The sequence below is a fragment of the Caenorhabditis briggsae genome (assembly GCF_000004555.2).
Source record: "Caenorhabditis briggsae complete genome, chrIV, whole genome shotgun sequence".
NCBI classification, from domain to species: Eukaryota; Metazoa; Nematoda; class Chromadorea; order Rhabditida; family Rhabditidae; genus Caenorhabditis; species Caenorhabditis briggsae.
Window position 1 is genome coordinate 11,761,598 of NC_013487.2, and position 12,890 is coordinate 11,774,487.

Sequence of the window (12,890 nt, forward strand, 5' to 3'; positions counted from 1 at the left end):
CAAAAGAAATCGAAAATGTGTCAACTGATAAAATGTTGCTAATATTATGATGAACAATTTATCAGTTGACTACTTTTTGATATTTTTTACAGGAAACGAGATATATGAGCTCAAAATTGACGGTTAGGATGCATTTCACAGGAGGTTTTTATAGTAACAAGGCTTTGTGGACGATATTGGATTTCAAAGCCTAAACCAATTTTTACAGGCATTTTACCAATTTACATGTAGAATGTCTTCCAGAACCTCTTACTAAAGATAACATCAAATTTTGAACGCTCTAATCTGTCAATCATTTTGTGAAGATCGATTAAAGTTTTGTTTGAAATTCCGTTCATATGAGTCCCTCGAAGGGTTGAACTTGTGGGCGCATTGTTGAAGGTGCCGATGCTACCAGCTGAGCTAGCTGAGGCAGCTTAACGATGTAATTTAAAAGCAGCAGGCCAACATGCTGTGTGAAGACTAAACACTGTACACCATCATGTCAGAATGCATATCCTAATTTAAAAAAAACTCCGAAAAATTGTTTCTCTCTTCGATTACAGTAACCCGGAACTTGAATCATACAGTAAGACTGGTGTCATCTGGACTTGAATAGAGTTTTCGCTAGAACCTAATGATTCAAGGATTCTTTGAATTCAAGTTTGATCATTTTTATTATCAGAATTTCCCTCAAATTCAACCTCCATGCCTGTCAATGACACTGAGATTCCCGTGATCCGTTTTTTTTCTCTCGGACCCCTAAAAAAGGCGTCCAAACCGAAAACGTGGATTTGAGAGTAGCTCGCGCAGTCACAAAAATTCGACGGGCATTGGTGTATATGTATAGTTACTACAAAATCTAGTTATCCACCCCACATCCGCTTTAAAAAAAATGCGAGTAGAAAAAGGAAGAAAAGTTGCCGGGGTGTCTTCTTCTTCTTTGTCAACAATAACCACCGGAGAAAAGATATCCTGAGTTTTTTCGAAAAAAAAAAGAAACAGACAGGATAAAATATGCTCGGGTATCTCAGAATCTTGGGGGAAAGAGTAGAAAAAGGAGTAAGAGGAGAAGAAGAAGAAGCTGAAAGTGGCTTCGTTATGACGATACATGATTCAGATGAAGCTGACGGAGAAGAGTGGAGCAATGTGATGAGGTTGAAAAGTTTAATTAAGTTTTGGTCAGAAACATACATACGGTTCTATGAAAATGTATAAGATGTTATCGTTCTCAGAAAGTTTGGTGGGAGATCCGCCCACTTGGGCATTTCTGAAAAATCGTTTGGTATTTTCTTACTAGATTAGATTGAAAATGAAGTTATAGGTGCAGAGGAAGTATTCCGATAAGTTCAAAGTTTCTTTCCCACCTACATGCCAGGTCTCACTAATGCAGAATAATGAGATTCAAGACGTGCAAAATAAAAAATTTTTGAGTGAAAAGGGAAGAGTATTAGGAGATGTTACATTGCTCAGTTAAAGATTTTGAGTGAATTTTCAAGAAATTCAAGAAACCCAAAAAATTAAAGAAATCTATAAATCCAAAAAATACAGAAATTCAAAAAATTTACAACACTTTTCTAAAAAAAATCAGAAATCAAAAAATTCAGAAGTTCAGAAATTCAGAAGTTCAGAATTACGTAAATTCCTGTATTTCAGAGTTTTTTTGGTTTGTAGAGTTTTTTGAATTTCTGAATTTCTGAATTTCTGAATTTCTGAATTTCTGAATTTCTGAATTTCTGAATTTCTGAATTTCCGAATTTCTGAATTTCTGAACTTCTGAATTTCTGAATTTCTGAATTTCTGAATTTCTGAATTTCTGAATTTCTGAATTTCTGATTGAACTCGAAACCCCTGACATATGTATCTCTATCTTCCTAACACTTCATATATATTTTTCTTTTGATCTTTATCAGTTTGTTTATTATCTCTCTCAAAAATAAAATCAGCTAATCAATCAATCAGGAGGACTCCAAGGGGAAAGATGAGGCATGAGAATCAACTCTTTGTGGTTTTCTTCCCGAATGAACATTGATCATTTCTTCTCAAAATCGAGTGGGCGGAGCTTATGGATTGAAACGTGGCGCGATGAGGCAAAAGGGGAATGGTGAGCAACAAGAAAGGAGAAAAAACAAAAGACAAAGTTTCCTTCTGAAGAAAATTCTCTAATGAATCCGGTCGAATCCGCGTGGGGCCGAATTGTTTTGTTGACGATTCCCATGGGAGAGACTCCGCCCCTCATTCGAAAGGGACTACCATTCTTCGAAAAGTAGGTTTTGGTATTCGGTTTGATTTGATTAGAAGACGTTGGTAAGGGGAAGAGAGGAAAGTGTATCTTCTTGATTCGAATAGAAACAAGGAAAATGAAAATTGGAACAAAAAAGAAAGAGAATAGAGAGGAAAATGCACCGGAAATAGGACGAAATCGGGTTCAGGTGTCATTTGTGTTTGCTCATTTTCCATTCTGAAATTTTATTTAATACAATTTTGGTTCTGACTCTGACTGGTTCCTTCTTGCTGGAGCATAAAAATCAAATCAATAAAAATTAATTTATTATTTGATTTGAATTGTGTAAGTTCAAAAATGGTTGGAAGTACAGGTGTTGCTAGATGTTGCAGAATAGAGGAAGTTCTTCAGATTCGTTTGTATCCGGGATTTTGTCAAATTGATATTACGAATCAATAATTTCAGAAGTAAGGAATATTGAAATTTGGAAGAATCTAATATCAGGAATTATTTATTTCACAAAAACTTTGAAAATATTACAAGATTTACAGAATTAAAAAAAATAGCAAATTGTGATTCATTTAGAACGGTGGTGGAGATCCTGAGCCTTCTGGTCCATCGGACGGCGGTGAACCGGATGGTCGTGGTGGTCTTGGTGGTGGTCCTGATGGTGGAGCTCCAGATGGAGGAAGTGGTGGCTCTCCGGATGGTTTTGGTGGAGCTCCCGATGGTGGAGGATGTGGTGGCCTCGATGGCTTTGGCTTTCCGAATATCCACTGGAAGAATGAAGGAGCAGCAGATGGTGGTGGACCAGATGGCTCAAATGGTCCTGGAGGTTCTCCGGATGGTGGTGGACCCGATGGTGGAGCTCCAGAAGGATGGAATGGTGCTGGAGGCTCTCCACTTGGTGGGGCACCTGATGGTGGTAGATGCGGTGGTCCCGATGGCTTTGGCTTGCCGAAGATAAAGTTTAGAACAGAATCAGATGGTTCTTCGGATGGTGGTGGTCTCGATGGTCGAGGAAGTCTTGTTGGTCGGGGTCTTCTGGAGAAGTGTGGGTGTGGTGGTGGACCGGACGGTTTTGGTGGAGCATCCGACGGATCGAAAGGTCCTGGAGGTTCTCCGGATGGTGGTGGTCCAGAAGGTGGAGCGCCGGAAGGATCAAATGGGACCGGTGGTTCGCCGGATGGAGGAGGCCCCGATGGAGGAATCGCATAGGCAGCTAGCGCCAAGACTAACACACCAAAAACTTTGCAGCACATTCTGAAAAAATAAAGTAAAAAGTAAAAAAGAACGAGATTGAAAATTGGATGCCTTCTCCAGCTTCCAAATTTCCTTATATACCAATTTCCAACGTCGGAACAATAATCACGAGGAAGACTTATGGATACACCCACAACTCCGACTCAAAGTTCTACAACATTTTTTTTTCTCTAATCAATGATTGACAAATCAGACTGTTTTTCACTGATGAAAATAGTTTTAACCTATAGGTGAGCTGATGTCACATATAGATGCTTCCCGCTCATTATCTTACTGTAGACACCAGAGATTCATATGACCTGCCTCAATTTTTGTTTGAGGAACAAGATCAGAATCAACAACTTTGCCCTTTTTTGGAAGTGATAAAAATGTGTTTATTTTTGTAAAAATGCTCATTGGTGTTGCTTCAACTAGTAAATATTTATGTTGTGTCAGTTTGTTTGTAGCAAAATAGCTTGACTCATTAACATGTCAGTCTAAAAAAACAAGCTGTGGGAAGAAAACTCCGGTGTCTGTGGCCCCAGGTCTCAGAACGAAAACTCCCATAATTTGGAAATACTTTGGTTTTGACGATTTTCTTGCAATTCTTTCTGGACCAAGATTTCTCTGTTGAATATAAAAATTGTTTCCGAAAAATTTACATACCTTAAAACCTGTCTTCACACTTCACACTGTCAAGTTATAGCTTAATCATCTAGGTTCACAGGAAAGATATCAAAAATGTGTCAACTGTAAAAATGTTTGCCATATTATCATAGAAATTTTATCAGTTGACAAATTTTAGGTATATTGCATATAGGCCAAGAATAATCAGATCAAACTTGACAGTGTGGGGGCCTGTCTGTTGATAAGAAAGCCATTCAATTTTATCTGATTTACTTTTAAGTTGGAGATCTTTCAAAAAATTTTTGAAGACATTTTCAATTGGTTCTCAAGGAATCGAGCCCATCGGAGCATTTTTCAAGCGATGTTTTAATTTGAAAAGCATATGTATTTCAGAATTTCAGATTTTCAGAATTTCAGAACCTCAAAATCTTAAAATGTCAGAATCTTAGAGTTTAAAAATTTCGGAATCTTATAATTCCAGAATCTCGGAATATTTTAATTGCAGAACTTCAGAATATCAGCATGTTAGAATTTCAGAAACTCAGAATCTCAGAATCTCAGAATTTCAGAATCTCAGAATTTCGGAATATCAAAATCTCAGAATCTTAGAATTTTAGAGTCTCAAAATTTCGGAATTTTGGAATTTAAGAAATTCAAATCTTCTGAACAATTCCAGAATCCCATGGTCCGAATTTCAATATTTCGAAATCTCAAACTCTCAATATATGTCAGACACCTAGCCACGTTACATGTGTTTGCTCCACGTTGTCTCCAAAAGTCTTCGGGGAAAAAAACTCGGTTCACAATCCTCTGCTCTCCTCAGCCATTTCAATTACCCAATTGGAAGGCAATTCTCCAATCAATTGCATTCTACTAGTCGAATCTTCATCCCACACGATCCACTCGTCTTTATCATTCATCCATTCAAAATGTCGTTCAGTCTCGAAATGGCTCAAATGCTTCCACCAGCTCCACGTGATAGTTATGCGGTTCCTGGAAAGCCAGGAAATTCCGATCCGTTGACAGTTGTTGGATGGGAGCACATGGATCTGAAGCTCTTTTATCCTTCGGCGCTTCTCAGGTAGAAAAGAATGAGATCGATGGGGACACAGACAACTTTTTTGCAGTACATGGAGTATTCGAACTGCTCTCTATCCCCTAGCCGTACTTCGTAGTCAACTGCAACTGCAGAAACAGAATACGGTGTATAGAAGTACTCTTCACGCGTATTCGGACATCTCCAGACGAGAAGGATTCCGTGGATTGTATCGGGTATCTATTAGCAGGCATACAGATAAATGAAGATTTTTTTCGTAGGGCTTCTGGATTACTGTACCCCAGATTGGATGCTCATTCATCTATTCGACGATCTTCGAGAAATGCCGTTCGGTTCTGCACGAACAAGGTGTCAAATCAGTTGGAGGAGCCGCCGCAGTGGCTGGTGGTCTAGCTAGTTTTGCGACCCAATCGATTTTTGTACCGACTGACATCATTGCACAATACATGATGATCTACAAGAATACTGATAAGTTGACAGCTGGACACGATAAGGCCGTTATTGAGAGAGTCGCGTAATGATTGAAAGTCACTGCAGAATTTAACAAAAAATTAAAATTCAGAACCCATGTGAAAAATGGAAATGGATTAGGAACGAGTGTGATCAAAGCAATCTATCAAGCCGACGGAGCACTTGGATTCTACCGTGGATTCTGGGCGTCGGCTGCTGTCTATATCCCACAGATGCTCACTTTTTGGCCGAGCTATTACTGGATGCTAGGCCTTTTCAGCAAACTGAATCCAAACACCGACCGAAGTCTTCTTATCGATCAGGCCATTGCAGCAACCATCGGAGGATCCATCTCAACAATCGCCACCAATCCGATGGAGTTGTTCCGCGTCAGACTTCAAGTTCATCGTAGCAGCTATGCGAAAACTTTGGAGACGATGCTTCGTGATGAGAAGACGGCAATCTTCACCAAGGGACTCACTCCGAGAATCATTGCCAATTCGATCTACGGTGGAATGGTTGTGGTTGGATACGAAATCGTGAAAAGATTATGTGCAAAAGAAGAGTATAAGCATCGTATAAAGTGGTAAATTCATGAATAAATTCACCGATAAAACCTGATCGGGCCCCATCAGTCTTAGATTGCACACATGTATGGAAAAAAAGAGAAAGTAAAGAACAAAAACACGACACAATACATTGGAAAAAAGAAGGGGGCAGTATTGATTAAGGCTATTATGAACTAAGGGGGTCACTAGTAGAAGGGAATGAGGATGGGAACTGTAAACCGGTTAAATTTGATTATGAGATGGGAAATGGAAACAATAAAATATTTTACGGGTAATGGGGCATATGACCGTAATAATTTGGAGGGTACATTGGTTGAAGATTGAACATGGCGTTGAAAGGGTTGTGGAAGTTGTTGTTCGTTTCGGAGACCATGAAGGCGTGGAACATCTGCTGATTTCGAGCGAACTGCTGCTCCATATCACGTCTTTCTCGTTGTTGTCGCAAACGTTCGATTTCAGCTCGTAGTTTATCTTCTTCTTGAAAACGTTGTTCACTTTCTCGTTCGAGTTTCTCTGCAAGCTCTCTGAAAGAATTCAAAAAATTATGTGATCCATCCACATTCGCCACTTACGCCTTGAATATATTTCTCATCTGATACGGGAAAATCTGTGGCCATGGCGGCAGTGGCACTTCCACAATACAATCTCCGTCGACATATCGCTCGAACTGCCCTTTGTTCTTATCGAGAAAGCGCTTTGGGTCATTTCTGAACAATTTCATGTTCTCGAAAGCCGGAATGATTTCGTTTTTGTAGAAGTTTTTGATGGTTACTGTATTTAGCTTTTTCGTCACATCGCGATCGACGAGTTTCAGAAGTGGAATCAGCGAATCTTCGTGCTTCTTATTGAAACATGTCAGACTAGTGATCTCTTCAATCACGCGTGTGAAGTCGAAGTTATCGTATTCCTGGAAGCATTTCATGGGAATTAAGTGAGATTTGATGGGAAAATAGTGTTAAGTCCCACTTACGATGGCAATCTTTCCGAAGACTAACACCGGATGAGACTCTTCCGTTGAGTACATTCCACGAATCACCATAGCAGTTTCCAGATCTTCTTCTGTTTCTTCCTTGTCGAGTTCATCATCAAGAGCATCGAAAACAGCTTCATCGAAATCTGCAGCTATGTTGAACCCATCCATATCTACGTCAGTGACGGAATCGTCGAAAAGTGATGGCGGAGTGAAAAACACAGGTGGTGGCACATTGTTGTCATGAATACGATTGGCTTTCGGTTCAGAGCTATTCACCAATCCTGGTTTTGGCTTCTGAGAATTTTGGTACACCGAAGGAGAAGTCCGAACAGACGGAACTCTTGTCGCTGGCTTCCTCGCAGGCTGTTTGGCTGCACCATTACTATTCCTGCGTGCTGGCTTCTGTTTTACTGGTCTCGGTTCCGGCGAATACTGAAAATCAATTTTTATAACAAGAGTTCAGCGGCTTGGTGATCTCACATCAATTCGAGTCCGCTTCAATGAGGTACGTGCGTTATTACTATACGCAACAGAGACGCCAGAATACTCGCATATCGTGAAAAGAGCTCCTTTCGATGTTTGTCGCGTGGTTCTTCTGAAAATCATGAATATTCAACTTATAAATAAGCATAAACTTGCCTAGTAGAACACAGTTCTGACTCGTCAGCTATTTTTTGGTCTTGCCGCCAAGGAAACCCATCTAACAGTGTGCTCTTCGGTTTACTCATTGTTTCCCTGAAATTAAAAACATGAACACGGCAGAACGGAAGAGTATTAACAGTGCCAGACGCATATTTCATTTCAGAGCCTACGTTCGCGTTGAAAGTATGTGTTGTCCGATTAGAAACGAGTACAAACGTATCAGACATGATTGAGAGTGAGAAAGTTCATGAAAATCGGATAACATTCCGAAAGTTTGCCGGAGACGACAAGGAGACTGATCGAAAATGAAACAATATTTGCAAGCAAAATATTTGAAACAAAATGCTGAAACAAAAGTCGCTGCAGGACCCGTTGATATTCTGACATGCTCCTTTAAAGCGATACGGTATTTTGCAAAATTTTGTTTTCAAAATTCAATTTTTGTCGATTTTCCCCGATTTGTATCAATAGATATTCATAGATCAGTTTTTTTTCAAAATGAGCTTTTTTTTTATTTTCAACCCTTTCTCTTCTTTCCTTCTTTAGAGTTTTCTTCTGTGTCATTTTTTTTGAATTTCGCTCTAATTTATGCTGTAGCATTCACGCCCTACTGTTCTTTTTTCTTTTCGAAATGCTCTGCGTCTCTCGATTCTACCCGGTGTTTCCTTTTCTTCTGACTCAATTTCCATCGTTTTGATTCTGAATTTTAGAATTTCTAAAATTTTCCTCACACTCTAATTGAACTTCTTGAAATTACAGAGAATGGTGGAGCAAACGACGTCTGTCACTGGCTCGTTGCCTAAAATTTCCTTCGGTGTGAAGAAGCGAGAGGACACAAAGTTCCAAGCTCCAGCGCCTGTTGCAGTTATTAATGGTGAGAATTCTGTTTTTAGAAAATCTCTATTATTTTTATTTTCAGTTGACGTTGACAGTGATGAAGAACGCGAGAAGGAGGAAATGGAGAGAGCAGCCAAACGGAGGAAGATGACTCATTTCGAAGACGGAGATATCAGAGGTGATGTGGATAATGTCAAGGAAGCAGCTGTAATCCCAATGGTAATTGAACACGATTGGCGTACCCAAAAATTGCTAGAAAAAGAGAAAGCTGGAACATTGACAGAAGAAGAAAAGGCAAAGCTAGCACTTGTGTTACCAAATGGTGTTAATGGAGAGGATGGCACGGAAGGATCTGGGGAGAAGATTGTAGTTGAAGAAGGTCAAGGAGCCAACGAAGACGCTGATTATTCGGCAATTTCTATTGAAAGTTTCGGTTTGGCTATTCTGAGAGGATGCAACTGGAAGGATGGCGATGGAATCGGTAAAAATCCACAGAAAGTTGCATTGAAACTCCCAAATCGACGACCACCAGGACTTGGACTTGGAGCAACACCCAAACACCCCGCGGGTGGTGATAAGAAGAAATCTGCGGCGGATAAAGGAGAGAAGGAGGAGAAGATTGAAGAAATCAAAGTAGGAAGTTTTATTAAAGTAGTCGATGGACGGAATAAAGGAATTTATGGAAAAGTGGAAGGACGAGATGATGATTCGAATTCGTTTTTCATTCGAACTGCAATCGGAGGAAAATCCATAAAAGTTAGCCAAATTGTAGTAATGGCAGTTAGTGCGAAGGAATACGAACGAGATTCAAAATGTCTGAATAAGAATGAATACGATAAAGAGAAGGATAGAATCGAAAAGGAGAGGAAGAAGTACGAACAACCATCCACATCATCATCCAAAGATTATAAATCGTCGTCTTCTTCGAAGTCTTCCAAATATGATTACGATGACAATCGGAAAAACGAAAAGTTATGGGCACGAACAGACCTCCTAGTCCGATTCATTGATGAGGACTTCAAGAGAGGATCACTGTTCAAGCAGAAAGTTCGGATAGTTGATGTAGCAGGGAAGGATGAGATCACAATTGAGGATGACCGAGGCAACACCTATTACAGTAAGTCTATATACTCAGTTCAAAAAATCGGGGCGGTGGAAGGGAAATGCGGGTGGCCGTTTTTTTCTGAGTTTATTTTCTCGATTTTTGTCAATTTTTTTTCAAAAGTTTCTCTACTTTTTTACGGAAAAAAAACAAAAAATTCGAGAAAGTTAGTAAAAAACGAGAAAATAAATCTAAAAAATCAAAATGTATTTAGGTTACTGTAGTTGTCGTTGCTGGACCTTCGGCCATGGCCACCGGAGTTTCCTTTCCACAGCCCTGTTTTTTTTTTGCACCAACATACCAATTTCTTGGAAATTCTATAACTATTTTTTTTCAGATGTCCGTCAATCATATCTGGAAACAGTGATTCCTAGAGATATTGGAGAAAAATTGATGATTGTCGCTGGAAAACGCAGTGGAAAACTGGCTGTGATGCTGGATAAGGACAAGTATAAAGAGAAGGTGACGGTTCGTTTGCTGACCACGAACGAAGTGGTCACTTCATATTTTGAGGATGTGTGTGCGGTGAAGATACGACACGAAGAAGATTACGAGTGAATTAAATTATTAGTGTTAACCCAGTGATTTTTATTGTTTTTACAATTTCATGTTCAAAATTCAATACAACTAATTAAGAAGTTTTTTATCACAATGACTAGTTGTTTATTCGGGTGCCAATATAATGTATCACAATTGTGCCACAAATTTCTTATAGACTTCAACAATGGTATCCAGATTCTCATCGGTCACATTCCAGTTGAGAACCATTCGAATGCGTCTCGCATCGAACGTCATGGCGAGGATGTCGTGTTTTTGGAAGAAATCGGTAAGCTGTTGAACAGACACCCCATTCTCACAGTGGATCAGAACCATGTTGGTGATGTCGTTCTCCTTGGCGTATACTTTCTGAAATATCACATAGAATTTGGATTATTATCACTATCTCACAGTTCTTAATGCTTCTGGTGTTGCCTCATTAATCATTTTGGAGAGCTTCTTGGCTCTTTCATGATCAGCCTTGATGGTCGCCTCCGCATGATCCAATGCCACGTGTGCAGCAGCAGCCAACACTCCACTCTGTCTCCATCCACCACCCAATGCTTTTCTGCTGTGTCGAGCCTTATCGATAAAAGCTTTGGGTCCAACAAGAATCGATCCGACTGGGGCTCCGAGACCTTTAGAGAAGCACATTTGAACGGTGTCGGCGAATGAGGCAATGTGTTTGACGGTCGTGTTACAGGAAACAGCTGCGTTGTAGATTCTGGCACCGTCCATGTGAACTTTAAGGCTTCGACGTTCAGCGAGCATTTTTACGGATCTGTAGAATTTGAGTGGATGTGTTAAAATAGATAATTTAACCTCATCCAGTCAATTGGAAGAGCCTTTCCACCGGTATAATTATGAGTGTTCTCAATACAAATGAGCTTCGAAGCGGGCATATGGCAATCCTGAAATGAAATCAGTTTTCAGGTGAATTTGTTTATAGGAGTAAGCCTATTGCTCTCTCCTTCACTTACAACTTGTTACAGTATTACACACTCAAACACGACTAACAAAGGGATTCTAAAATATCTCACGGGTATACTTGTCACTTCAGTATCACTACTCTCATCATAAATTTGAATATAACCTCCCTGGACACGAATCGCCTGCTCGATATCGTCCAAATCCATCGTTCCATCTGGCTTGACTTCCAGAGTTGTTGCCGAGATTCCTGAAAAAAAAATTATTTTCAGATTTACCTTAAACTTATTGGATTTACCAGCCAACTGCGCATAATTTCCCTGCTCCCAACGATGGATATGGTTGTAGCGACCGACGATGATCTCCTCGCCACGCTGGCAATGAGCCATAATCGCCAGAAGATTTCCCATAGTTCCACTGGCTACGAACAATCCAGCTTCTTTTCCAAACAGCTCCGCACAACGTTGTTCGAGTCTAACCGTAGTTGTGTCTTCTCCATAGACATCGTCACCAACTATAGCTTCAGCCATGGCTTGGCGCATTTCTAGAGATGGAACGGTTACTGTGTCCGATCTCAAATCGATGCTAGTATGGGTTTTATTTGACTTTTGAGTGTAGGCTGATGGCTGAAATAATATTTTATATTATGATAGAATGCACTGAAATTCTTAAGACCTACCGTATCCAAAAGATCAGTGGATGCTGAGTGGCCATTTTCATTGATTCCGTTCGTTGTTTGAGTCATTCTTGCCGTTGCAAAGTTACGGAAACTGGCTAAAAATTCTACGGATGACTGGGAATCATGTTTAAATTAGCGACTTTTGTTGAAAAAAAAGGTTGTTCAGCCATTTTTGAGCTCTAATAAACATTATGCTGCTTGCAATTCGAAAAAAAAACGCTAAAATTAAAAAAAAATTCCATGTGTGCTGAGAAACATTGCAGCTTGAAAATGCAGATTTGAGAAGGGGTTTTGATGATATTGCGTAAGAAGATAAATGAGTATCAATGTAAATAGCTAACTTTTGATCTTAGTTTTGCGTCAATTGGCGAAGAATACAGAAAAGTTTAGATGAGATGATGACAATGTATATGCTGCACCTATTTCCTTCTTTTATTAGATAAAAACGACGATGATAACGAAGATCAAACATTGACCCAAAATTGACTGTTAGTATACATTATCAATAAAACAACTTTTCATGCTACTTGGATTTTTATTTGTTATGCTAAAAAGTTCAATAAAATCGAAGCGGAAGGTCCCCCAACGACAACTACAGTAACCTACAAATATTGTTTTCTGAGTTTTTATATCGATTTTCGTGCGTTTTCAGTCAATTTGCTCGCTATCAAAAATTTTACTTTTCTGACTTGTCTGGGGGAAAATACCAGAAAAATCGACGAAGTGTTTAGAAAACGAGAAACCTAATTCGGAAAATTAAAATATTTATAGGTTACTGTAGTTCTCGTTGTAAGACCTTCGACCACGGCCACCGGCGTTCCTCTTCCACAGCTTTTGTACTAGAATTTTTTTGTTTTTTTTCTTACCATTTTTTGCTAGAACTAAAACCCGTCGAGTAAATTGTGAGTGCATCTGAAAAAGACGAACTTTTGATTTTTTTGCGATTTAATAGAAGAACTTACGTTTACCGATAGACAAGACAATCGAGAAAAGATAATGAATGAATGTAATTTTTCTTTCGACGCACGATTTTATTCGACACACT

At 39.4% G+C, this 12,890-nt stretch overlaps 5 protein-coding genes across 5 annotated transcripts; 2 read left to right on the plus strand and 3 right to left on the minus strand.

Moving 5' to 3' along the window:
• Positions 1 to 2,784: 2,784 nt before the first annotated feature.
• CBG17656 lies at positions 2,785 to 3,465 on the minus strand (the record flags this gene model as incomplete). Its single annotated transcript, XM_002634269.1, has 1 exon — positions 2,785 to 3,465. The coding sequence occupies one exon, from the start codon at positions 3,463 to 3,465 to the stop codon at positions 2,785 to 2,787; it is 681 nt and encodes a 226-aa protein (XP_002634315.1).
• A 1,554-nt stretch (positions 3,466 to 5,019) lies between these two features.
• CBG17655 lies at positions 5,020 to 6,169 on the plus strand (the record flags this gene model as incomplete). The annotated part of the gene is made up of 4 exons (XM_002634268.2): positions 5,020 to 5,153; positions 5,200 to 5,344; positions 5,390 to 5,643; positions 5,692 to 6,169. 4 exons carry the CDS (start codon positions 5,020 to 5,022, stop codon positions 6,167 to 6,169), a joined length of 1,011 nt encoding a protein of 336 aa, XP_002634314.2.
• Positions 6,170 to 6,413: 244 nt separating this feature from the next.
• Positions 6,414 to 7,849, minus strand: CBG17654 (the record flags this gene model as incomplete). The annotated part of the gene is made up of 5 exons (XM_045235962.1): positions 6,414 to 6,672; positions 6,721 to 7,055; positions 7,119 to 7,553; positions 7,602 to 7,716; positions 7,827 to 7,849. 5 exons carry the CDS (start codon positions 7,847 to 7,849, stop codon positions 6,414 to 6,416), a joined length of 1,167 nt encoding a protein of 388 aa, XP_045096281.1.
• Positions 7,850 to 8,525: 676 nt separating this feature from the next.
• Positions 8,526 to 10,260, plus strand: CBG17653 (the record flags this gene model as incomplete). The annotated part of the gene is made up of 3 exons (XM_002634266.1): positions 8,526 to 8,637; positions 8,683 to 9,717; positions 10,040 to 10,260. The coding sequence occupies 3 exons, from the start codon at positions 8,526 to 8,528 to the stop codon at positions 10,258 to 10,260; spliced, it is 1,368 nt and encodes a 455-aa protein (XP_002634312.1).
• Positions 10,261 to 10,389: 129 nt separating this feature from the next.
• On the minus strand, positions 10,390 to 12,757 carry CBG17652 (the record flags this gene model as incomplete). Its single annotated transcript, XM_002634265.1, has 7 exons — positions 10,390 to 10,608; positions 10,651 to 11,020; positions 11,062 to 11,150; positions 11,280 to 11,416; positions 11,465 to 11,792; positions 11,846 to 11,940; positions 12,712 to 12,757. 7 exons carry the CDS (start codon positions 12,755 to 12,757, stop codon positions 10,390 to 10,392), a joined length of 1,284 nt encoding a protein of 427 aa, XP_002634311.1.
• Positions 12,758 to 12,890: the final 133 nt, after the last annotated feature.